This window comes from Abramis brama (genome assembly GCF_963993115.1).
Source record: "Abramis brama genome assembly, chromosome: 18".
NCBI lineage: Eukaryota > Metazoa > Chordata > Actinopteri > Cypriniformes > Leuciscidae > Abramis > Abramis brama.
This window is the reverse complement of record NC_139980.1, coordinates 21,175,497-21,199,605: the sequence shown is the minus strand read 5'-3', so window position 1 is coordinate 21,199,605 and position 24,109 is coordinate 21,175,497. Positions and strand designations below refer to the sequence as shown.

Sequence of the window (24,109 nt, the reverse complement as noted above, 5' to 3'; positions counted from 1 at the left end):
TTCTAAAAAATAATAAGTCTATTAAACAATTCATCAAAAGGTGGAAGCATACCAACAGTTCTGTGACTTACATCAACAAATTGCCCGCATGATTTTGGCAGGAAGAAAAAAATTTACAAAAGAAAGTTGTGTAAGAATGCTTGGGAATAAGTATGGTTAATCTTTAAAAATGTAATTAGGCAATCAATTTATCCTCTAATTTTAGATATAATATTTTTTCTTAGACAAGATGATACAGGGAGGCAACGACACATACATTCACACCATGACATGAAAAATAACTTCACCATTCTGCTCATTTGTTCTTTCTTTTGATAAATAAATCATTTTCTCTACAAAAGAAAACTGTACATTTTTTTAAGATAATTTAGCTTTGAAGTATCTACAGATACATATTTTCTTTTTTAACATGAATTCTTAAACAATAGAATGACTGTACATACTGTACTGTTGCTATAAGAGGAGAAAGGGAGGGTCGAGAGAGAGAGAGAGAGAGAGAGAGAGAGAGAGAGAGAGAGAGAGAGCGAGCAAGGGAGGGGTCTATGAACAGACTAGGTAGGAAATGACATAGATGGAAGTGAACGTGTACGTCAGTTGCCATGTCCATGTAAGGGCGGTACGAAGCGGTCGGGCGGCAATAGAGCTTTGGGCTGTAAGGAAGGGATGGGGATATACAAACAATGAGCATATACATGCCCATCTACCAGATCATATAGAACTCAAGACTGACACTCATACTGACCCTAAGCTGCAACTTCTGTCCCATGCAGTTTTAATGTCAGATTTAGATTTAAACAATTTAGAGTCAGATTTCCACTGGGAAAAATAATGACTACAATTTTAACTGATTTTGAATGTTTGTAGTAGATAGTGGTGAATAAAAATTAGCATCTTTTTTTTCTTAATAAAAATTATCTGTATAAATAAATACTTGTATATAAAGCTATCAAAGATATCAAATATTGATCAAGCTAATCAAGAAAAAAAAAAAAAACCTAAACAGGAATCAATATAGAACATATATAAATATACACATATAAATATAAATACATATATAAATATAGACAAACCAGACGATATACATGTATACACATGTATACATGTATAAGCAATAAAAATGAATAACTGAAAAAAATTCTCTCACACTATCAAGATTGAAATAATCAGAAAACACATAGTGAAGGCAAACAGAGGAGGGACACTGTACCGTCACCACCTTCACAACTAATAACACCATTATTAGTTTTCTTTTGTAAATCTATTGTTAGTAGTTTGACAGCACAAAGCAGGGGAGGGTGTATTTCAGGAAAAGGAGGAAAATCACTTTTTTATTTTTTTTTTTTTATTTTCACTGCAAGGTGAAATCATGGTTTTTAACAAGTTGCATTTAGGGAAAGTAGAATCACAGCACTGCAAGCTTGGATCAGGAGGGCTGAGAACAGGGTTACAGGATATTGAGAAATCCATGGGCTAAAGGCTGTGGGATATCAACTCAAATCAACCAAACCTCAATCTCAATACAGAGATAAAGACCTCGTTGATCTTATGACCACTTGAACATAATGCTAATCCTGAATGCATTCGGCCAATTTAGAACAGAAATATTCTGCAGAAATCATTGCATTAACCAACAGCCGTTCGCTCAACATAAATGACAGTAAAGACTGGGAATTCCACAAATTAGCATCTTTACAAGACAGAAAACATATCTGTGAGATGTCTCTAACAGATCCATCAAAAAAGAGTGCATTTAAATTTGTATGCATGTAGGATATGAGAGAGATTATTGTATTATGCAGTTAATCAGTATGGGTTTTTTCAATGGTTGATACTGTTACTGATTATCTGGTGAGCAGAGCAATTTAATGACTCAAAACAAGTGGACAATTTTTACTAAACCTACAAAAACCTCGTATAAATTAGTTTAACAGTTGAAACTAATTTTGCTTTGTTTATCACGTTTCACTGATTCCCTAGTTCGTCCTGAGCTAAATGGGTGAATTTATTGGCTTCAGATGATTTGATGAAGATGAAGGCATCTACTAAAACCACAGGCACATAGACAGCGTCACAGAAGACCCCGACATGTCTCAGTAAATACTTTAATCGCACATTAGCTATGATCATTTTCACAGTGTTTTAATTCAGCTCAAACATTGTGTGCTTGTCTTAGGGGACTGTATTTGTTTTGCAGAGAGGAGATAGGAGGAAACGTTCTTTGGGCTAAGCTCCATTACATAGTAAACACTTCCACACTGCATTAAGCCTCCAGCTCAGCTAGATTGCAGCGTTCTCTGCATTTGCTTACAGGAGTTCATTATTGTAAACAAATGTGAAGGGCCACCCTCTTTCTCAGCTGTTAATGCTCTCTAAAAATGTCTCCGGCACAAAATTCCACATTTACAGGGTAGAGGATGCGAAACGAAAGAAATTAACCATAACAGCTGACATTCACAGTAGTGCTCTCTCTCTTGCGGCCCCAACCAAATCCAAGTGCCCTTGGTCCAGATATCCGTGCCTAAACTCCGTGACCATCTTGTTTTTGCTGAGTCGAGCCAAACAGCAATGGATGCCGCAGGTGTGTGGGGCTAAACCTGCCTGATCCCCTAAAAGAGGAGTATGTGTGAGCTGGCCCCTGTGGTTCAGTCAAATCCTTTTATGTCAACCATGCATTGTGCCCAGTCTGCGACTATTGTGGTTTTCCTCTGATAACTCATCAGCAGTATGAGAACTGAAAACCCTGGGAAATGAGAAGGCCGCGTAACTGCTGAGGGGCTGTTTTTATAGATACAAAAACTGACCTTTATGACACTTCCTCAAAGTATCAGATTGCACTGGGATTGGGCAAATGAGCCAGCACTAAGCTCCGCCCTCCTTGGTTAAAGTTAATCCTGTATGAATTGAGATTTCAAACATGGCTATTTTTCAGTAAATTGTGCTCATACATTGTCAGTTATTTAATAATTATTTAATAAAGAGTTATTTAAAACTTTATCAGTGAATTCAACATTGTACTATGAGCTTTTTACTTTTATTTAATTAATCTGTAAATACATGAATGTTAACATTCAATTACTTAGGAGCAAATAAAAAAATAATAAAAAAAATGCTGTGTTTTTTTTTCTGTCGTACTTTTAAGTAAATACTAGAGGTATAATGATACCCACAAGTCATGATTAAATATCACGATACTGAACTCATGATACAATATTATTGCGATACTCCAAGACATATGATAAAAGGTTTAAAAAAATGCTAAATTTGGTATTACATTGTGTGTGTAAATGAATAGGCTTGGACTTGGTGCTGGAAACCCAATGTACAGGACAATAATGACACCAGAATAAAAATATTGATGATTCTGAAGCTGAAATACAGAATTATTTTAGACGAATATGTTTGCACTCTGTCACTGTCTAGATATATTTAAATAATGTAGGCCACTTTTTACTGGTAACATAAAACATTTGGCATTATCAGGACCCACAAATATTCCCCCATTGCATTATTATACATTATATTCAACATTATATATAGCAGTTTAATGTAGTACTGACACTAAAACTTGAATTTTTTCTCACACAGTAATTTTTATTCTGGTATCCTAAGCCAGAGGCATGCGACCACTGTCTGCTGCACAATGTGTTATATGGCCATTAAGCTTTAAACAGTTAACCTTTAATTGAGACCTGCTTCAAAGTGATAGCCGGCCCAACGGGGCCTGACTACACCAAACTTCAGTGACCAGTGACCAAACTGCCAGCGGTTCAGTGACCCGTTCCTTAGGGTCCCATGCTCTCTGTGCACCTCTCCACATGCTCCTGACTGATGTCTTGCTTTGAAGACTGTTTTTCCATCTCAATAAACTGCGCCGATGACAGCACGATGAAACCTTAGGGTCCCTACAGACCCAGCATCAGTTTTACATTAAAAGACTCTTCCTTCTTGAACTACACTACCCACCCCCAATGTCAGTTGTTTTGTGCATGAGTTTGAGTTTATTTTTAGTCTTTAGGCAAAGTTCACTCCTATAAACTAGTCATCAACATACAGTATGCTCACTGGAAAAATGTGCCTCTACTCATTTAGACATCTGTATGTAAAGCTTTTCGGGCATAGTATACTTGTTGGGTTGATCACCTAGTTGCAATGCAGAGCACTTGAGTGCGAGTCCCGTGAAACACAAGTTACGATGGTTTCTTCAGTAAATGTGTTTGTACCTCACTTTTGCTTTTGTTAAAACTGTCGGTTAAGTTTAGGGTTTAGGGTCAGTTAGGTTTAGTGTCATTAATCTTGTAGCACCACTCAGCGGACATTTAATTTTTCAAACTGCCACTATACGTACAACAACCAATGTACGCTTACGGTGATTTGTTTCGTATAGGGTACAACAGGGCTAAAGGCGCCTTTGATTTTATTTTCCTCTTAACAACTTCGATTGCACAAAAATTTTCCACAGCACTTTCCAAAACATCCGCTTTTCAAGATGCACGTGGAAATTTGACTGATCCTTGATGCGATCGGGGGCCGCAATGCAAAGTTGATTCTGCGCTAATTTGATCTAATAATTGATGTTTTTTAAAATGTTGTAGATTTAAGTAGCAAATGAGAATCTCTAAAATTATTGAGTATATTTGAGACAAAAGTCTTAATGATTTTCATTTTGGTTCAAGATAATTAAAGCAACAGTTTTTCAACAATGGATTTTTTATTTTTTTAAGTAAGGTATTTGGGGTAAAAGGCACCCATGCTGTTGGGGATGAAGGCACAATAATTAACAGGAACTTGCTGACCAGCTTGCTGACTGTTCCATTAGATGACAGGACATGGTTAGATTCAGATGGTAAATATCATATATTAAGTTGGGTCTTAGAGATACCCACCATATTTATAATGAAACCATCATATTAAAAAATATGATATTAATCATATCATATAATAAAATATTTATTGTTACTAAATGATTGATTTCTATACACTGTGTTTTTGTTAAAACACCCTGACAAGCCCCTAACCATTATGCCTATTTTGAAAAACTGATCATTTATATCATCATGCCAAGCCATGCCTATTTAGAACATTAGAATCACGACAAGATTTTAGAGTTTCCCCCTGTAATTCAAATGTAACCCCTGTTCATTATATAATGTTTCATTTTCCCTTTTGTGGAATTCCCATCAGTTCAAAAGTGTTCAAGAGTTTCACAGAACACAGTGCAAAAATACAAGAAATGACATCAGCAGGACATCAGACAGATAGAACAGTCAAAGACAAAGACATCAGCACACAGACAGATGATAAGCACGTCAGCACAAACGGTCAGCCCGTTAGCAAACGCATGGGTGGAGAAGCACACAAGATGGAGCCGATAACTTCCATGCAAGAGTCATGATGGATATCTCCCACTGGGGATTGGTTAGTTTGCAATCAATGCATGCCACAAACGCGACTGATCAGATCAGTAGCAACAAATAGAATAGAAAAACAGATATACTTTTGTGGCAATAAAATTCTTTTTATGCCATCTGCATTCAAACAGACATGTCTATGCAGAAAGGCACTGAAATAAAGATGAGATCAGGGATGGAGGGGTGGGGGGGTCATTCTTTCACACACAACTTTCTTGAGACAGAATGGGGTTGCCTGAACAAGGCAAAAATTATAAATAAAATATATGATGGCAAGAAAAGATTTTGTTGCCTTTTATTTCCTGTTGTATAGAATGTGGGGATGTTTAATTTTAAGCCTAATGGCACAAAACATAACAAAAATGAGGAAGAGAATTATTACGTTTTTTTTTTTTTTCAACCACCAAAATTCCATGCGGCACAAGATGAGATGAAACAAGAGGATCATCTTTAATCCTGGAAAATGGAAGGATGAGGACATCAACGAAAAAGCCCCCCTTTTTTGGGGGGGAAAAAAGTGAAAATGCTGGGAAATACGGCAAATTAACCAAAATCACATAAATGGGATGTCAAAGAGTGGATACAGAAGGAATATGTTTTTCTACATGAAAAAAGGTTTAACCAAAACAGAAACAGAACAGAAAAGTATCATGCAAACTGTCAAGAAATCTGAAGCGAAGGTCAGACTAATGATGTGAATTTCTGTGTCAACATGAAATCGTATGAGTGTGGTGGTTTGTGGCTAAGTGTACTCGCATCGAATGTCAGATGAGAAAAGATGAAAGTTAACACTGGAACCGTCCCTAAGCATACTTCCTGTTGCCACTGAATTTGAGAGGACTTGGGGCTGGTATTAGATTTAACACAGTTAGGGAGAATTTATCTGAAGCACTGCCATCAGGTTTAAAAACTTGCAGAGAGTGAATCTTTGTATAATGAGCAGAGTGACCTTGTAAGTTTGAGAGAAATACGCTGTAAAATGAACAAACAAATAAATAGGGGCCATCTGTAAAGTCAAAGGTAATGACGGAACCGTATGGATTCTAGCCTCCCAGGTAAACAGGTATGACACACTTTAAAAACGATGATAACAAAACATTGCTTTTGCTAGAAGTTGTTTTTATGACTGAACAGAAAAAACAAACAAACAAAACCTGTTTTAATTGGTGTATTTGGAATTGGGGGTTTAAAAAAAAAATAATCCTGGTCAAAGCAGGGCATATACTTTGTATAATTCAGGGTGTAGTTCGAGGTAAATTTAAGGGCCTTGATTAGTTTTTTCCGAAGGCATTTTGGAGCAATTAAAGGCCCTTCAGTTGAGGGTCACTGTGATTTTTCCAAGTAAGTCATGTTCCTGGATCAACAAATGTGTTGATCCTGGAACAACATTCCTGTCCGAAAACTTGGTCCTAACCTTATCCCTACTCCTATTCAGAAACACGCTGTACTAGGTAAAATCACGTTCACCTTCAGTTGAGAGGTACCAATACATAAATGTGAACGTGAGTTCACCAAGTACAGCATGTTCCTGGATCTACATCTTTGTTAAAAGATTAGTTCACTTCAGAATTAAAATTTCCCGATAATTTACTCAGCTCCACATCATCCAAGATGTTCATGTCTTTCTTTCTTCAGTTGAAAAGAAATTAAGGTTTTTGAGGAAAACATTCCAGGATTTTTCTCGATATAGTGGACTTTAACAGTCATCAACGGGTTGAAGGTCCAAATTGCAGTTTCAGTGCAGCTTCAAATGACTCTACAGGATCCCAATAAATATATACATGTTTTTTTTTTTTTTTTGAAAATGAATGATCGTTTGGCTAGATAAGACCCTTATTTTCCTTTGAAGCTGCATTGAAACTGTAATTTGGACCTTCAACCCGTTGATAACTGTTGAAGTCCACTATGGAGAAAACTCCTGGAATGTTTTCCTCAAAAACCTTAATTTCTTTTCGACTGAAGAAAGACATGAATATATTGGATGACGTGGGGGTGAGTAAATTATCAGGAAATTTTAATTCTGAAGTGAATTAATCCTGGAACAACACTGCAATCAATCAAGTTTAGGTTTACAACCAGGGTTATGTGCTTCTACATCAGTGTTATTCACCTATCATTTCCCTCTGATTTTAGGGATAAGTTATGGGTAGGTTTAGGTTATGGATGGGGTTAGGGCAGGAATTCGGACAGGAATGTTGTTCCAGGATCAACAAAATATGTTGATTCAGGAACATTTCTTACTTGGCAAAATCATGGTGACCACAAGGCTGCAGGCAGACCACTGAACTTTCATTAACTAAACAACCCTAGCATCCATAATGGCCTTGTAAGCACAAAAATCAACAGCAGGGTTTTTATGTACTGTGATGGCTGACGGCAGGAGTTTGATGAATCCCAAGTTCTTTAAAAAACTTACAAATTAATACGTCATACTCATACTGCGCAAAACATTTGTTTAACCTTGAGGAAACAGAAGCTATATGTGGAGAAAGGTGAGCACAGAAATTCGAAGATATCTGTTCTCTATTAGATGTTTAAAGGCAAGCCTTCAATGTGAGGAAACAAAGGAACAAACAGGAAGGAGGAGTTGTTTCTGTTGCAGTTAGTCCGATACACATCAGAAATCTCTATGCTGAAAGCATTATTCTTTTTGATTTGTAAACATCTCAAAATGTATCATCTGTCAAAGACGCACACACACACACACACACGCACTGCAAGAAATCCATTGTGTACAGGATTGATACATTTTGAAGCATCAGAGTGAACTACATGGAGTTTGATACTAATTTTGTACTTTTGGAATAAAGTTTGGCTCTCTGTTGATTGCTGAGAGGACAAAATTAGTATAAACACAGAACCATGTTAGTGACGTTCGGCCCCATAATAAAGCGTAACTCTGAAACAGGCCAATGCTTCCTGACTCTTTTAATTCCATTACAATATCATCTGCATGTGAACCGATTTAGACAAATCAGTCCACAAGCTATTTGGATTCAGTACAACAGTGGTCCCAAAAAGTGTTTGGACACTTAAGTCACACCTTAAAATGTATGAATATCACTGCAAAATAGATTACAAAATATCAAAGCAAGTGACATTTATTTAAAGACCAACACTTTTCAGGCAAACAATAATGTTGTTAAAAATATTCAATAGATATACTGTTCAAAATTTAGAAAACGTAGCACAGCACAGAATAAGCAATGAGCTATTCACACAGAATGCATTCTTGTGTTCAAATACATTTTGTTTTCTGCCAAATTTCTCTTAAATATTTCTCTTAAGTATCATAACTTGAAAGCAAATCTATATTCATATATCAGAGTCAAATATTTACAGTATCAATGCAATTCATAGTGATTTATTTGATAAATTAATCAGGATTTTATGTATCATACCAACTATTGAAATAATGATAGCCTCAAGTATAATTAATTAACAGACACTTTCTGAAAGTCAGACATTAGTAGAACATGTCCACAGTTGATGTTTTGGAGTCAAGTGACTTAAAAATTAAAAGTGTCTTAAAAGTTATCACAAAAAGTTTCTCCTAAGAAAAGATCTAGCATAATTTGTTTGCAGATGCCATTTGCTTTGTTATTTTATATTCAAACCAATTCAACATACAGATATTTAATCATTTTGGGACCACTGAATATCACTATAGATATATGCTTTTGATTGCTTTTGAGAGTCTTTTAGTGACACTTTTGAAGTTACACTGGGTTCTTATGGGGATGATGCTTTGAGAGGGAGAACTCAAATATAAGAGAGTGAGAGACCAAGTTTAAGCAAGCACAACCATAACACACCCATCCCACCTGTGTGTCCCCCGTCACACTCCTCCAGATCCTCGTCGTCGCTGGAACATTCTGCGGAGGACACAATGTCATCCGTCGTCTGCTGGATCAGCAAGAGGCGTGTGGAGACAAAACAAACAGAACAAACATTTAAGTGAAGCCAAATCTACCAACACAAAAAGGATCATGGAGCAAGCATTATATTCTACTTCTCTCCCCTATTTCTCAAGGGCAGCAGACTGGATGGGGACTGAAATGTCAGGTTTGTTTTTCTCTTTGGGTTTATTTATGGTGGCTGACTCTTCATACTTCGTCTACCATCTCCAGCTTCTCGAGGGCCGTCACAGATAATCACTGTCTCTGGATGCTTCCTTCTGCTGGCCCATCAGCACCTTCCTCTATCCCACAATCCTGATTTATGAACACACTTGTTCCCGCCTTCTTGCTCTCCCCCAGCCCAGGCGCTCTGGCGGTGTTATATTTCACCCCACATGCACTGTTAATCAGAGTGGATCGGTGCCGCGATAAAATAAGCCCTGTCACAAAGCAAGGGTTATGAAATCATAGCACTGATTGAGTTTGCAGTGCCTGGTGAGAGGACGAGCTTTAACTATTATTGAGTTTGACAGGCTAATGAAACAGAGTTCGGCTGAAGCCAGGAAAAGCGTCTACTAGGCGTACTAGGGTGGAGAGGATGCTGTATGGATAAGGACATTTGTACTAATGTGCTCATAGTTTGAGTGAGATACACTTTCAATGGGATTAGCAGAGATTATTATCTCAGACACTCTTCATTGATCTTGTGTTAAGAGTATACAATTATTTAAATAAGTATGGCAGTGAGCCAGGCTGCTAAAAATAGGCCACCAGAATATATTGTTTGGGATGCTGGTATGCTAGTGTCCCCGCCATCTTATCATCTTAACGTAATTTATCCATGTGGTATCACATTACTACCAATGAATCATATTTCAGGGTAAGAATTAGGTTTAAGTTTCTGAACTTTGCATTCTAATCAAAGAACTGGCACCGTGTGTGATTTTCCACCTCTCAGAATGTTTTAGATGTCCTTCTAATTAAAACAACTGATCAACTCAACTTAAAGCAAAAGTCAACAAAAGTTGAAAATGTATGAGACAAAAATCAACTTAAAGCAACTCATCAGCTTGGTATGGAGACATCTAAAAAATTCTGGGAGGAGCAATCTCAACTGGAGCTGAGCTGCTCTATGATCTGGGTCTGGATTCACAAAACATTTCTTAAGAACTTAAGAAATTTCTTAGGATAAATTCTAAAAAGGTTGTAAGAATGCTCTTAAGTGCAATTTGTCAGAAATTCTTAAAAACTTTTCTGAAGAACATGTTATTTTTGTTCTTAACAAGAAAACAACAGGCTTTGCTATTAACTGATTGATGATGGTTCTTACACCTCAAAGACAGTGTTTTGTGCTGACTACAGATAACAGTCATAATCATATACAATAAGCATGCACACTTTCCGTTGAGACTGGCTTGACGGGAGTCTGGCACTCTTTCGTTTTTTATCTGTGTGTTCTGTTGAATTATTTTGCTCTCCATCTTTGTATGAACGCTTTCATATGTTGAATGCTTCTGAACATTGAGTCATCATTGTAAAATAATAACTGACATCCCTATTTGACTCATTTTTGTAGAATTCAGCAAAAACTCACATCACGCATATTCATGGACGATCATTGTTCACATTATCGATCATTGATGTCACTTCAGTTTACTCATGTGCTCATATTTGTAAAATATTAGAATAAATAATCCAATAAATTCATTAAACAAACCTTTGGGGATTGTTGGAGGTTATCCTATCTTTAAGAGATTATTTGTGATTATTTTTAAGAACATTAATTTCAGGAATTCAAAGGTTTTGTCTTTAGGACAATCTTAAGAAAAAAAGATAAGAACATTCTTAGGAAATGTTTTTGGGAATACAAAATATTCTTAACTTTACTCTTAAATTAGAAAACAAGAAGAATATAGCAGTCAAGAATAATTGTATTCTTTAGAATGTTTCAGGAATCCGGTCCCAGGATCTGGACTGATCATTGAGATTCGCAGTTCGGACTAGAAATACTATTAAGGGTAGGGGTTCGAAATTAGGGTTGGAGGTCGGGTGAGATTATGTGTAAAGATGAGGGTTAGGATTAGGTTTGGGTTGTTTTAGTGCCGTGACACACCAAGCCGACGGTTGGCTGTCCGTGAGCGTCTGTCACACTCATGTTCCACACGTCAGCTCTAGTCAGACTCACGTCAATGGGAGTTCGCCCGATTCAGCATGTTGAATCAGCGTCAGGCTCGTCGGTGAGAGAAGTCACTCTGATTGGCTGTTCATTTAGTGAATGAGTCTTACACGAGAATAAAATCCAACATGACGAAAGTGAGCATAGAAGTCACTGACTCTATGTAATATGGCACATGGTCTTAGAGCTCAAACATGAATTGGGGCTCAGGTCAGGAAGCAGACAGACTGGCTAAACCGACCATCTGCTAGCCGTCTCACGTCACCAAGGTCAGATAAATCCCATCACATAGAGCCTCTTTCACCTAGATATCATACTGTATATAGTGACTGTGTCTGTTCCCCGAATTAGGAAATAGAAAAAACTTCCAAACCCATCTAAGGTTAAAAATTTAATTGATGTTCAACAAATAAAAAACAGATATAATACAAATGAGCAAATGATAAAGGTTGGGTTGCTGAATATTCGATCCCTTACTTCAAAAGCACTTATTGTTAATGATATGATTACAGAATATAACCTAGATGTGCTGTGTTTGACAGAAACCTGGCTAAAACCAGATGATTACATTACTTTAAATGAGTCCACCCCGCAAGATTACTGTTATAAACATGAACCTCGTCTGAAAGGCAAAGGGCCTCCCCCGTTGCTGTAATTTATAGTAATATTTTCAAAATTACTAAGAAGTCTAGTTTCAAATATAATTCTTTTGAAGTGTTGGTGCTTAATGTAACAATATATAGTGTAAATGATGTACACATGTACAAATGATGTTGTACTGTATACAGGCCACCAGGGTACCATACAGACTTTATCAAAGAATTTACTGACTTTCTATCAGAGTTAGTACTGGCTGAAGATAAAGTCCTAATTGTTTGTGATTTTAATATACATGTAGATAACAAAAAAGATGCATTGGGATTGGCATTTAAAGACATTCTTAACTCTATTGGAGTTAGACAACCGTGTCAGGACCTACTCATTGTCGTAATCATACTCTAGATCTAATATTATCACATGGAATCAATGTTGATGCCGTTGAAATTCTGCAGCAGAGAGATGACATCTCAGATCATTATCTATTCTCGTCTAAACTTTATTTAGCCAAGGCTGCAAAGACGACTCCATGTTACAAATATGTTAGACCTATCACTTCTGCCACTAAAGATTGCTTTATTAATAATCTTCCTGATCAGTTTCATCATCTCAGCATCCCAGATAGCTTAGAATAATTCGATATTGTGACAGAAACTTTTAACTCTCTCTTTTCCAGCACTTTAGACACAGTTGCTCTGTTGCGCTTAAAGAAGATTAAAGAAAATAGTCCAACTCTGTGGTACAACAAGCACACTCAGGCCCTCAGCAGCCAGAAAAATGGAGCGCAGCTGGAAGAAAACAAAACTAGAGGTATTTCGCATTTCATGGAAGGAGAGCTCGATTGCATACAGAGAGGCCTTAAAAGCTGCTAGATCTGCTTATTTTTTTAACCCTATTAGAAGAAAATAAACAAAACCCTAGGTATTTATTTGAAACAGTGACTAAACTAATGAATAATAAAGCTTCAAGCCCAGAAGTTTCCAAGCAGCACAGCAGTAATGACTTTATGAACTTCTTCACTTATAAAATTGATAATATCAAGGAGAAAATTATAACTATGCAACCGTCTACTACAGTATCGCATCAGGGAGTGCATTGTAGTCACCCTAAGGAAAAATTCGATTCATTCATTGCTATAGGAGAGGAAGAATTTAAATCATCTAAAGAATCGTTAAATCATCTAAATCGACAACATGTATGTTAGACCCTATACCGACTAAGCTACTGAAAGAGATGCTTCCAGAGGTCATAGATCCTCTTCTTAATATCATTAATTCATCTTTGTCATTAGGATACGTACCAAAAACTTTTAAGCTGGCTATGATTAAACCGCTTGTTAAAAAACACAACTTGATCATACAGAATTAGTAAATTACAGGCCAATCTCGAATCTACCTTTTCTGTCAAAGATACTACAAAAGGCAGTATCCTCACAACTATGTTGCTTTTTAGAAAGAAATGATATCTGTGAGGATTTCCAGTCAGGATTTAGACCGTACCATAGTACTGAGACTGCTCTCATTAGAGTTACAAATGATTTGCTCTTATCATCCGATCATGGTTGTATCTCTCTATTAGTGTTACTCGGTCTTAGTGCTGCATTTGATACTATTGACCACAACATTCTTTTAAATAGACTCGAAAATTATTTTGACATTAGTGGAATTGCATTAGCATGGTTTAAATCATACTTATCTGACCGTTATCAGTTTGTAGCAGTAAATGAAGAGATGTCTTATCGATCACAAGTTCAGTATGGCGTACCACAAGGCTCAGTACTAGGACCGTTGCTGTTCACTCTGTACATGCTACCCTTGGGAGATATCATTAGGAAGCATGGCATTAGTTTTCACTGTTATGCTGATGATACTCAACTCTATATTTCTTCACGCCCTGACGAAACTTACCAATTCACAAAATTAACGGAATGTATAGCTGAGATAAAAAATTGCATGACTAGTAATTTCCTACTACTTAATTCTGAAAAAAAAAAAGAGATTCTAATTATTGGACACAAAACTTCCTCACGTAAAAACCTAGAATACTGTCTAACACTTGATGGCTGCTCTGTTAAAAGTCTTCGTCGTCGGTTAGGAACCTGGGTGTGCTCTTTGATACCAATCTTTCATTTGAAACTCACGTGTCTAGTATTGTCACAGTGTCTGGTTGTGTTTCCCCGGGTACCCACTAGATGTCCTCCTTACCCCCACGGTGTCTTGCACTAGGAACTTCATCTCCCACAATTCTGTCTGTGAATTGCACCCAGGTGTCTGTATTTTGTAATCACCAGCTGTCTCTTGTTATCCCCTTGTCATTCATGTATATAAGCCCTGTTTGTCTTGTGTTCTTTGTGGATCAACGTTTAACGTCACACCGCGTCTGTTGCCTGAGTTTTTCCCTGCCTTGTCTGTTTCTTGTTTTTGTTATTTGCCTACCTGGATTCTGACCTTTGCCTGTTTTTGGATTTCGCTTTTTGGATTACCCTTTTTATAATAAACACCTCTCTTGCTGCACTTTGGATCCTGTGCTCATTCTCTTTGGCGGTCGTGACAGATTGATCCACCACCTAGGATCCAAGCAGTATGAGCGCCCGCCGCAATTCCCCCGCTGCCAGAGGGGAACAAGGAGGACCATCAGCATCAGAACCCAGAATGAACATTTTCGAATGCTTTGCACTGTGGGCTCAGATTACGGAGGAGAGAATGGCGGTCAACTCCCCTGAGCCACAGCGCAAGAACACCGGGCAAACCAGGTCGGTTAACGTTCCCCTCCGTGAACATTCCTTCGTGGGGACCCGCCAGGTAAAATTTCGCGGTACCCGCGGAGGTCGCAGAGGAGGTGGGCGGGAGGAGATCCCGTCCCATTACCCGTTCTGGCCGCACGTCGATCCAGAGGTTCCCCCGCCGCGGGCTCCACCCAGTCCAGAGCCGTCCACTCGCCATCAGAGACGGCGGAGGAGGAGGAAACCTCTCGGCCTCGACCACGGGTCTGAGATTGTGCCCGTACAGCCCGCTGTCACTCCGGAGACTGTGCCTGTACAGCCAGCTGTCAGTCTGGAGCCGGTGTCTGTTCCTGAGCCGGAGCCGGTGTCTGTTCCTGAGCCGGAGCCGGTGTCTGTTCCTGAGCCGGAGCCGGTGTCTGTTCCTGAGCCGGAGCCAGTGTCTGTTCCTGAGCCGGAGCCAGTGTCTGTGTCTGTTCCGGTTCCTGAGCCGGAACCAGTGTCTGTTCCAGTTCCTGAGCCGGAGCCAGTGTCTGTTCCTGAGTCTGTGCCTGTGCTTGTGTCTGTTTCTGTGTCTGTTTCTGAGTCGGTGGTGTCTGTTCCTGAGCCCTCAGTGACTGCGACACTGGTCATTATGACCACAGCCATGTGGTGTGTGTGGGCTACGCACACACTTGAACCGGTGGTGTCTGTTCCAGTGCCTGAGCCGGTGGTGCCAGTTCCAGTGCCCGAGCCAGTTCCAGTGCCTGAGCCAGTGGTGCCAGTTCCAGTGCCCGAGCCGGTGGTGCCAGTTCCAGGGCCTGAGCCGGTGGTGCCAGTTCCAGTGCCTGAGCTGGTGGTGCCAGTTCCGGTGGTGCCAGTTCCAGTGCCCGAGCCGGTGGTGCCAGTTCCTGAGCCCGAGCCGGTGGTGCCAGTTCCTGAGCCCGAGCCGGTGGTGCCAGTTCCAGTGCCCGAGCCGGTGGTGCCAGTTCCAGTGCCCGAGCCAGTTCCAGTGCCCGAGCCGGTGGTGCCAGTTCCAGTGCCCGAGGGAAAGTCTCCGCCCTGGTCGCCCGAGCCGGTGGTGCCAGTTCCAGTGCCCGAGGGAAAGTCTCCGCCCTGGTCGCCCGAACTCTGTGGCCCGCCCTGGCCTCCCGAACTGTCCATTTCCCCTGCCCTACTCTGGGCTGTCTCTGAGGCCGCTGCTGCTGCGGAGGAGGAAGCTGTCCCTGAGGCCGCTGCTGCGGAGGAGGAGGAAGCTGTCCCTGAGGCCGCTGCTGCTGCGGAGGAGGAAGCTGTCCCTGAAGCCTCCGCTGCGGAGGAGGAGGAAGCTGTCCCTGAGGCCGCTGCTGCTGCTGTGGAGGAGGCTGTTCCTGAGACCTGTCCAGCTAATCCAGAGCCGGAGCCAGTCGCCTGCCCAGCCGATCCAGAGCCAGAGCGGATTCCAGTCCTTCCACCCTGGCCGCCCGATGGACTGTTCGCTTTGCCCCGACCACCCGATGGACTGTTCCCTTTGCCCCGACCACCCGATGGATTGTTCGCTTGGCCCCGGCCACCTGAGAAGCTTTTGGTTTTCCCCTGTTTCCCCATCCTATTGTCCATGTTTCCCTGGCCCCTGTCTTATCCGAGTTCCCCCGTGTTTGTTCCCCTGCATGGACCTGGCCCCCCGTCCCTCCCCTGGATCCTCCACCGTGCCACCTCCCTCCTGATCTCTTGTTTTGTTCTGTGTTCCGTCTTGGAGTGTCTGGGAGCCACTCCGTAGAGGGGGGGTTATGTCACAGTGTCTGGTTGTGTTTCCCCGGGTACCCACTAGATGTCCTCCTTACCCCCACGGTGTCTTGCACTAGGAACTTCATCTCCCACAATTCTGTCTGTGAATTGCACCCAGGTGTCTGTATTTTGTAATCACCAGCTGTCTCTTGTTATCCCCTTGTCATTCATGTATATAAGCCCTGTTTGTCTTGTGTTCTTTGTGGATCAACGTTTAACGTCACACCGCGTCTGTTGCCTGAGTTTTTCCCTGCCTTGTCTGTTTCTTGTTTTTGTTATTTGCCTACCTGGATTCTGACCTTTGCCTGTTTTTGGATTTCGCTTTTTGGATTACCCTTTTTATAATAAACACCTCTCTTGCTGCACTTTGGATCCTGTGCTCATTCTCTTTGGCGGTCGTGACAAGTATCTGTAAAACTGAATTTTTCCATGAAAAATGTTTAAAAATATCCTTAAAAATATATCTAAATTACGTCATATGCTCTCATTGACAAATGCGGAACAGTTAGTTCATGCGTTCATGACATCAAGGCTAGATTAATTGTAATGCTATTATGGGTGGTTGCCTTTGCACGACTACAGCTGGTCCAAAACGCAGCAGCTAGACTTCTTACCAGAAGCAGGAAGTATGACCATATTAGCCCCGTTCTGTCAACACTGCATTGGCTCCCTATTAAACATCGTATACATTTTTAAATATTACTGATTACTTACAAAGTACTAAATAGTTTAGCTCCGCAGTACTTGAGCGAGCTCTTAACGCATTATAATCCTTCACGTCTATTGCGATCTCAAAATTCCGGCCAGTTGATAATACCCATAATATCAAAATCGACTGCTGGCGGTAGATCCTTTTCCTATTTAGCACCAAAACTTTGGAACAGTCTTCCTAACGTTGTCCGGTAAGCAGACACACTCTGTCAGTTCAAAGCTAGACTACACATCTCTTTGACCTAGCATACACATAACACATTATAGACTTCTATAATTCAATGTTAGGCTGCATAGATTAGATCAGCCGGAACCGGGAACACTTCCCATAAATCCTGATGTACTCGTTACATCAGAAAAAGAATGGCATCTACGCTAATATTAGTCTCTCTGTTTATCCCAAGATTTACCGCAGTCTGCCGTATCCAGGCCGTATCCAGATCTGATGAAGGACCTGCGCCTGGACGCGATGACAACACAGTCCTGAAGTGTCAACTAGTCTCTCCCCTGTGAAGGCCTCCCCTCCCTTTATCTCTCTACAGATAAAGCGTTGTCGGGATAATTTCGGTTCATGTGGCTACGCGGAAGCGATAAAAATTCTGTATTATACATTTTAAGGCCAGACAAGTAGTTTGTTGAGGGTTGGTTTGTAGGGAAGGACTACACGCCTGCGCACATATATTCATACGCGCATCCCTATAAACTGAACTCGTAATACACATGTGCACGCCATCAGCGTTCTCACAGGTTCGCGTTTTTAAAGTTTGCGTAAAGAGAACTTAAGAGTTTTCTGTTAAAACGGTGTCATGCAAGCGGCCCCTAAGTTAATAACTAATGGTCGTTGCGACGGAAGTGAATCAATCAAAACTAAATTTAGCTGGACAATAACTTTAATCTAGAGCTGCTATAAAGCCAAAACAATCTCTGTTACTTGAATTTCCTATTATCACTGTAAAGCCGCTTTGGAACAATCTACATTGTTAAAAGCGATATATAAATGAAGATGACTTGACTTGACTTGACTGACAGAAGGATTTTCTAATTTTAAGTAATCTTACCAGAGCCTTCCAATATGCATTTTCATAACAACATGATACCTGCTGATATAGACGGTTATTTCCTTACAGAACATGTGGTAGTTAGCAGTCAGTTGTAGTTTTTGCAGTGTGTTCAAGCGCATAAGGCTAGAATTTAAGGTGGCATCTTTTGCGTCAATAATAATTGATTTCTGTCTGATGTTAGGGCTAGTGTTTGACCAGTAATTGTTTGAAAATACTTTTTTTCCAGCAGATGATTGTGCTGATCAGTGAGATTCACAAGCTAAGGGCAAAAGATCAGCCATGACAAGCATTAAAATTCATCCTCAAATAAACTTTCACGGTGGTGTCATAATGGTGCTGGATAATAGCAGACCTCCAGCCAAGCGACAGTTACTGTAATACAGATGTGAGCAGATGTGGCATTGATGGAGCTCCTCAAGACCAGAGGGTTCTCAACCCCTACATTTCCTCAATGCTGTTCACTACAGTTTCCCGGAGTGTGAAATCACAGAAGGGACTTGACAGATGTGTTTGTGCATGACCAGCTGCAGAAGTGGTGTCAGAGGACAGGCTAGTCCAGACCATAACAGCTCAGAAATGGTTTTCTGCCAGCACAGAGCACCATAGAGATGCCACTAATGTCCCATCTACTGTCTGTGACTACAGAGAACTACTCTGCTGTAGCACAACAAATCCTATTGAAAGTAAAGTGTATACTTAAAAATAATTTATTAAAAACAATTTTGTGTTAATGTTTAAGTCTACAGTTTAGCAGAACAGACGTCTGCATCCTAGCTGACATGGTAACATAATAAGTGATTGATCTGAAACATCATCATAAAAGTACACATACTTACTGTATAGAAATAATTACTCAAGTAAACGTAAAAGTAAAAATGCTAATAATTACTTGAGTTAGAGTAAAAAAGTATCCAATGAAAAGTATCTTGCTTCAGTGCAAGCAAGATTATGAAGTCAATGAAACATGCATCACAATAGGGTGTTTTTTCCCTTTTATGACCATACATGAGAGGTGGTGTGTCAAAATCGCGCTATACTTTTTCAAAATAAACAGTACCATGGTACTTAAAGCCTTTAAAGGTATTGATAATGTACATTATAGTGCGTTATATCTATTCATAAATAATTGTAACCAAAGTTAAATAGAATTTTAATATTTGCAGATTCCTTCTTACATCTAAAATTGGTTGTTTGTCATGTGTTTTAATGCATTTTCCTTTCTAAAGGTATAACAATGAATAGATATGTACTATAATGTACTATAATTATGGTTACAATTATTCATGAGGCCATACAATGCAGCTTGAGGTGCATTACAAGGCATTATACTTAAAGCCTTTATATATAATGCATTTTAATATTACAGATGTTACCGATTACTGAATCCATGTAAAATGCAAATTTTGCTATTCAAATAGTATATGCAATACTTCATATATAAATAAAATAATACTATACAATAACATAAGATAAACAGATAGTCCCAATGTCATTACATATCCTAACATACATTTGGAATAATTAGACAATGTCAAAAGAAAGTAAACCTGCAAAGATTTGAACTGAAAAGTAAAGGGAACGCTTCGTGGACATCAAGCAAACTTAATTCAGACTACCTCCTGAGAACATCTGCAGTGCTCACATTTACAACAAAATTCTTCCAAAATGAAATGGGGAAGGTGTCGGGGAATAACACTGAATTTACAGCATGTTTGACAACGATGAGTCTGTTTTCGCAGTGACATCAAATCTACAGTCCCTAGCTGGCGTATTTGACAAAAAACGATTTCACAGCTGGCTAAATCCAATTTTGTCACAAAATCTCCATGCCATACAAAAACTTATTTTGGGAGCAGAATATTCCCTTTCTTGTGTGGAAATGATTCTCCATGCATTTCCCCATTCTCTCGCAGAACTGAGGAAGTCATGAGGGACTAGACTCGAGGTGTTCTAGAATGTTCTGAGCTTGCTGGAGTGATGGAGTTTACGCAACGCCACGGCTAAGAGGTCATGTCATTTCTAATAGCTGTAAAGGCCTGTAATAGGAGGACCCTGATGAGTACAGTGTCATCAGTGTGTCAAAAATATTCAGCCATTTCTTTAACGCCAGTGTCTACTAGAAGCCGAAGCCCAGGATGATGAGTGGGTGGAGGATATAGCAATGTGAAAAGCCAGACACTCTTGTGCCTCGTTTCCTCAACTCATTCAGTCTGTTTCAAATGTTCACTTTTACCTCTACAATCTGAAAAACTTCCAGAAACAAATATCCATTCTCACTCAACTGCTCTGTCATTTCCAACAAGATAGCAATCTCAGCGCCGGAAGCACTTTTTTCGATCGGGTCACTTCTGATCTGCATTATCGTGTCAGATCTTGGCTTTGACAGAGGGACACAAGAAAAGCTTGTATTACAAAGAATCGATGGCGTCAGGCTGTATCCCTGTCAAAGGCCTGCCACACGTCTTTCTGCTCAAACGTCTCTTCTGGGACATTCAGAAGAAATAGCAAGATCAGAATGATATGCATTGTTGTCTGGCTAATGTCACCTTCACTGAGTGTCCAACAGGAGTTTGAACACTGTATGGTAGACGTGATGAAGCATTGTATCGTATCCTTTAGGAGTCTAAGCAATGTTCCCTGGTTCCAACGAAACACTGTCTACTTGATAAAAGAAAATAAATGAAAATATATCAGCTGCATTGCAGAATTCATTCTTCATTCCTCAACCCTAAACATATTTTGCCTGGATAAGATCTAATATTGATATTTGTGGAGTTTGGTCATGATGCATTTGTCTTCTAAAAGTCAGCATTATTTTCTGCTTTCTGAAAAATAATACCTGCAATTTCCAGGTAAAAACTCCAAACCAATCAGATAAAATCTGCTATATCAAGATTTTTTCATTCAGAAAAAAACAACAACATCAGAAACAAAACAGCAAAAGATATTATGACTTGTTTTTCAGAAAATATATATTAAAGTAAGCTTTTCTTCTTAACAGAAGAAAAGTGGCCAGTGGTTCTCAAACCTTTTTGGTCACGCCCCCTTTGAACCTTTAAAAAACATCTGGCTCCACACACACCTCTTACAACCAAATAATTTCACTAAAAAAAGATAAAAACGGAAATAGTTTTTTTTAAATGGAAAACCGTGCAATGAAAAACCCCTGCAATAGTTTCACTTTGTAATGTCACTGAATCATTGAGAAATATAACAGTAAGAGAGAATAATAGTAGATCAGAACTTAACTTTTAATTTAAATAAATATATATTTTTTTATATTTCAATGATGCTTTGGATGAACAATACATAATTAGTGGCTACAGTGAGCTCTTTTGACAGCGCCTCAGAAGCTCGGCTTCTTCTACAAGTCAGTTTTCAGTGTTCACAATAGCAGCGTGTGATTCCGTCCACTGAAGAGGCTTTTCTATGTTGAGCAACTTCTATGTTGGGCTTGTTCAGACGGTGACAAGTCAACGGTCTGAAGAAGAACGATTCAGTGGAATCGGCGTTCGGTACTGCTGTATAAAGGCAGAGCGCCAACTGCTATTCGTTCACGCACTTGAATGCCGTTGCAACGGCTGTTTTTTTTTTTTTCTGCTGATCTCAGCGCCCCACACTTTGAGAACCACTGCCTTAGGCAAAGTTTTCTCATTTGAATCATTTAAATTAACAAACTAATATGTTCAGTGCTGGAAAATGTACCATTTAAAATAAAAAGCATGAAGATGCTCCCCTAGTCTCGCATAGCCAGACCATCAGACTGACGGCACTCAGTGGCAGCTTTCATTGGTCAAGGATTGCCCAAGAGGACATCTGACTGACATGTAAAGCAACCAATCACAGTTCGTTTTGTTTCGCGTCATGTTTAGGGGCGTGGAAATGTATTGGGGTCTGGAGTCACGGCAGCTTCTTTTCCAGGTGGACCGTTAAAGAACGTGACACAAACGTCTCCTGAAAATCAATTCAAATTCAAATTCAACCAATCAAATGAGGACTTCGAAACTGCTAAAGTGTTTCTCATTTTTTTTGCCTTGTGCACCAGACGTTCAGCCAATGGTCCATGGACGTGACTGAAACTACTGCTCCCCTAACCCCACCTCTAAACCGAAACCTCAGGTCGTACGAAAAAGTGCAAATGAGGGTATACGAATTCATATGAATTTGCCAAAATGTAATAATTGTAATGAGACTGTGTTGTGCAATGCCTGTGCACTCATGTTCATTGTTTAATTATATGGTCAGGGTATCATTAATTTCACCTAGGTAATAGAGAGCAAAAGACAAAAAAAAAAAAAAATTGATTTCTAGGGACGTGAAGTGTATCTGTGCACCTTTTTTCATTCACCATTCACAGTACAAGCCTGCGACTCCCCTCTAATTGTTCCAAGCCGTTGCGGGCAGTTTCAAACAGGGCCATTTATCTTCCAGGGCAAAGGAAATGGTCTTTGGCCTTGATCTTTAATCACTCCCCTGCCGCAGTGTGCAAGGTCATCAGAGAAGTGGTGACAAACAGTCCTACAGAACTGCCCTCGTTGCGCTGAGACTCGCTGACTAAAATTAGAGAGCGACACGAGCCAAACAGGATGTTTCAATTACAGCCCGAGATCAGGACGGGAAAAAATGAAGCATCCAGTTACTGTGTGTGGCTCTGTGTGTAATGGAGACACAAAGGGAAGTCTGGATGGAGACCCACATGACAGAGAGAGGACCGAGAGGGCCAGAGGACACAGAGGATTGGGATCCACAAGGATTATAGTGAAGTCCGTTATCCCAGAAGAAGAGATTTGACCGATTTCTTTGCTAACGCTGAACTCTGGGTGATCAATTTGACTGTGAAACACTCAGAGGAAATCAACTGCTAAAGTAATTGTACAGATTACTTTAAATTAATAGTTTACTATTTACTCATATATTCCAAACCCATATTACTTTCTTTTGAGGGACACAAAAGACAAGAAAATGCAGAGTGTCTGAAATGCTCTTTTACAATCAATGAAATGAGCTTTCAATTTTCTAACCATAAAAGTAGACCATGCTAGTCATCTTGTTTTTAGAGCCATAATTTTTTAACCAAAATCTAATCTTCCTTAATTGAGACAAACACCATGTAAATCCGAACGTAAATGCTCTTTTAGTTGAAAAAAGCGTCTCTTTGATTAGCAGAAAGAAGCAGAAAGAAGCTGACATCCGCGAGATTCCGAACCATTGTCCAGACAGCAGCCATGTTCAGATAATAAATCATCCATGAGATGTTTCATTACAGCATCAGAAAGAGACGGCAGTGTGTTTACCCTTTGCTTATATACTTGCTGTCATCCTCTCACTGTCACTATTGCTTCCTCGTTCTCACAACATGACACTCACTGGCTAGAGTGGCTAAATGTGAGCAGTGCTGATTTGAATACTGATCTTGCAGGGAGTCTGAGCTCAAAGAGACTTTTATAGAGCACAAAGTGAGATTCAGCTTTCCACGGCTGACAATCACATCTACTCCAACTGACCCACAAAAAGGCCCATACTGAAACTGAAGGACATTGTCAATATTAATAATACACCATTTTTGTTGTTAAAGAGGTCGGATAATGCGATTTTAAGTGAATTATTTTGATTATTGGTTGTTATAGAATAGGTTAACATGCTTTAATGTTCAAAAAACACAATATTTTTTCACATACTGAAAATTATTGCTGCTCCTCAATTCCTAGTCTGTCTGAAACGCACTGATTTCTGCAAAGCCTCTCCTTCCGAAATACTCAGAGATTGGCCAGCTGACCCAGTGTGTTGTGATT

At 39.7% G+C, this 24,109-nt stretch overlaps 1 protein-coding gene across 1 annotated transcript in view; it reads right to left on the bottom strand.

Annotated features, from left to right (window-relative positions):
- Positions 1–24,109, bottom strand: part of nrxn3b (neurexin 3b) — a 436,638-nt gene that overhangs the window by 6,498 nt on the left and 406,031 nt on the right. The window contains exon 22 of the mRNA XM_084091093.1: positions 9,233–9,314. Within this exon, the coding sequence (XP_083947219.1) occupies positions 9,233–9,314 (82 nt within the window). The remainder of the gene's footprint in view (positions 1–9,232; positions 9,315–24,109) is intronic.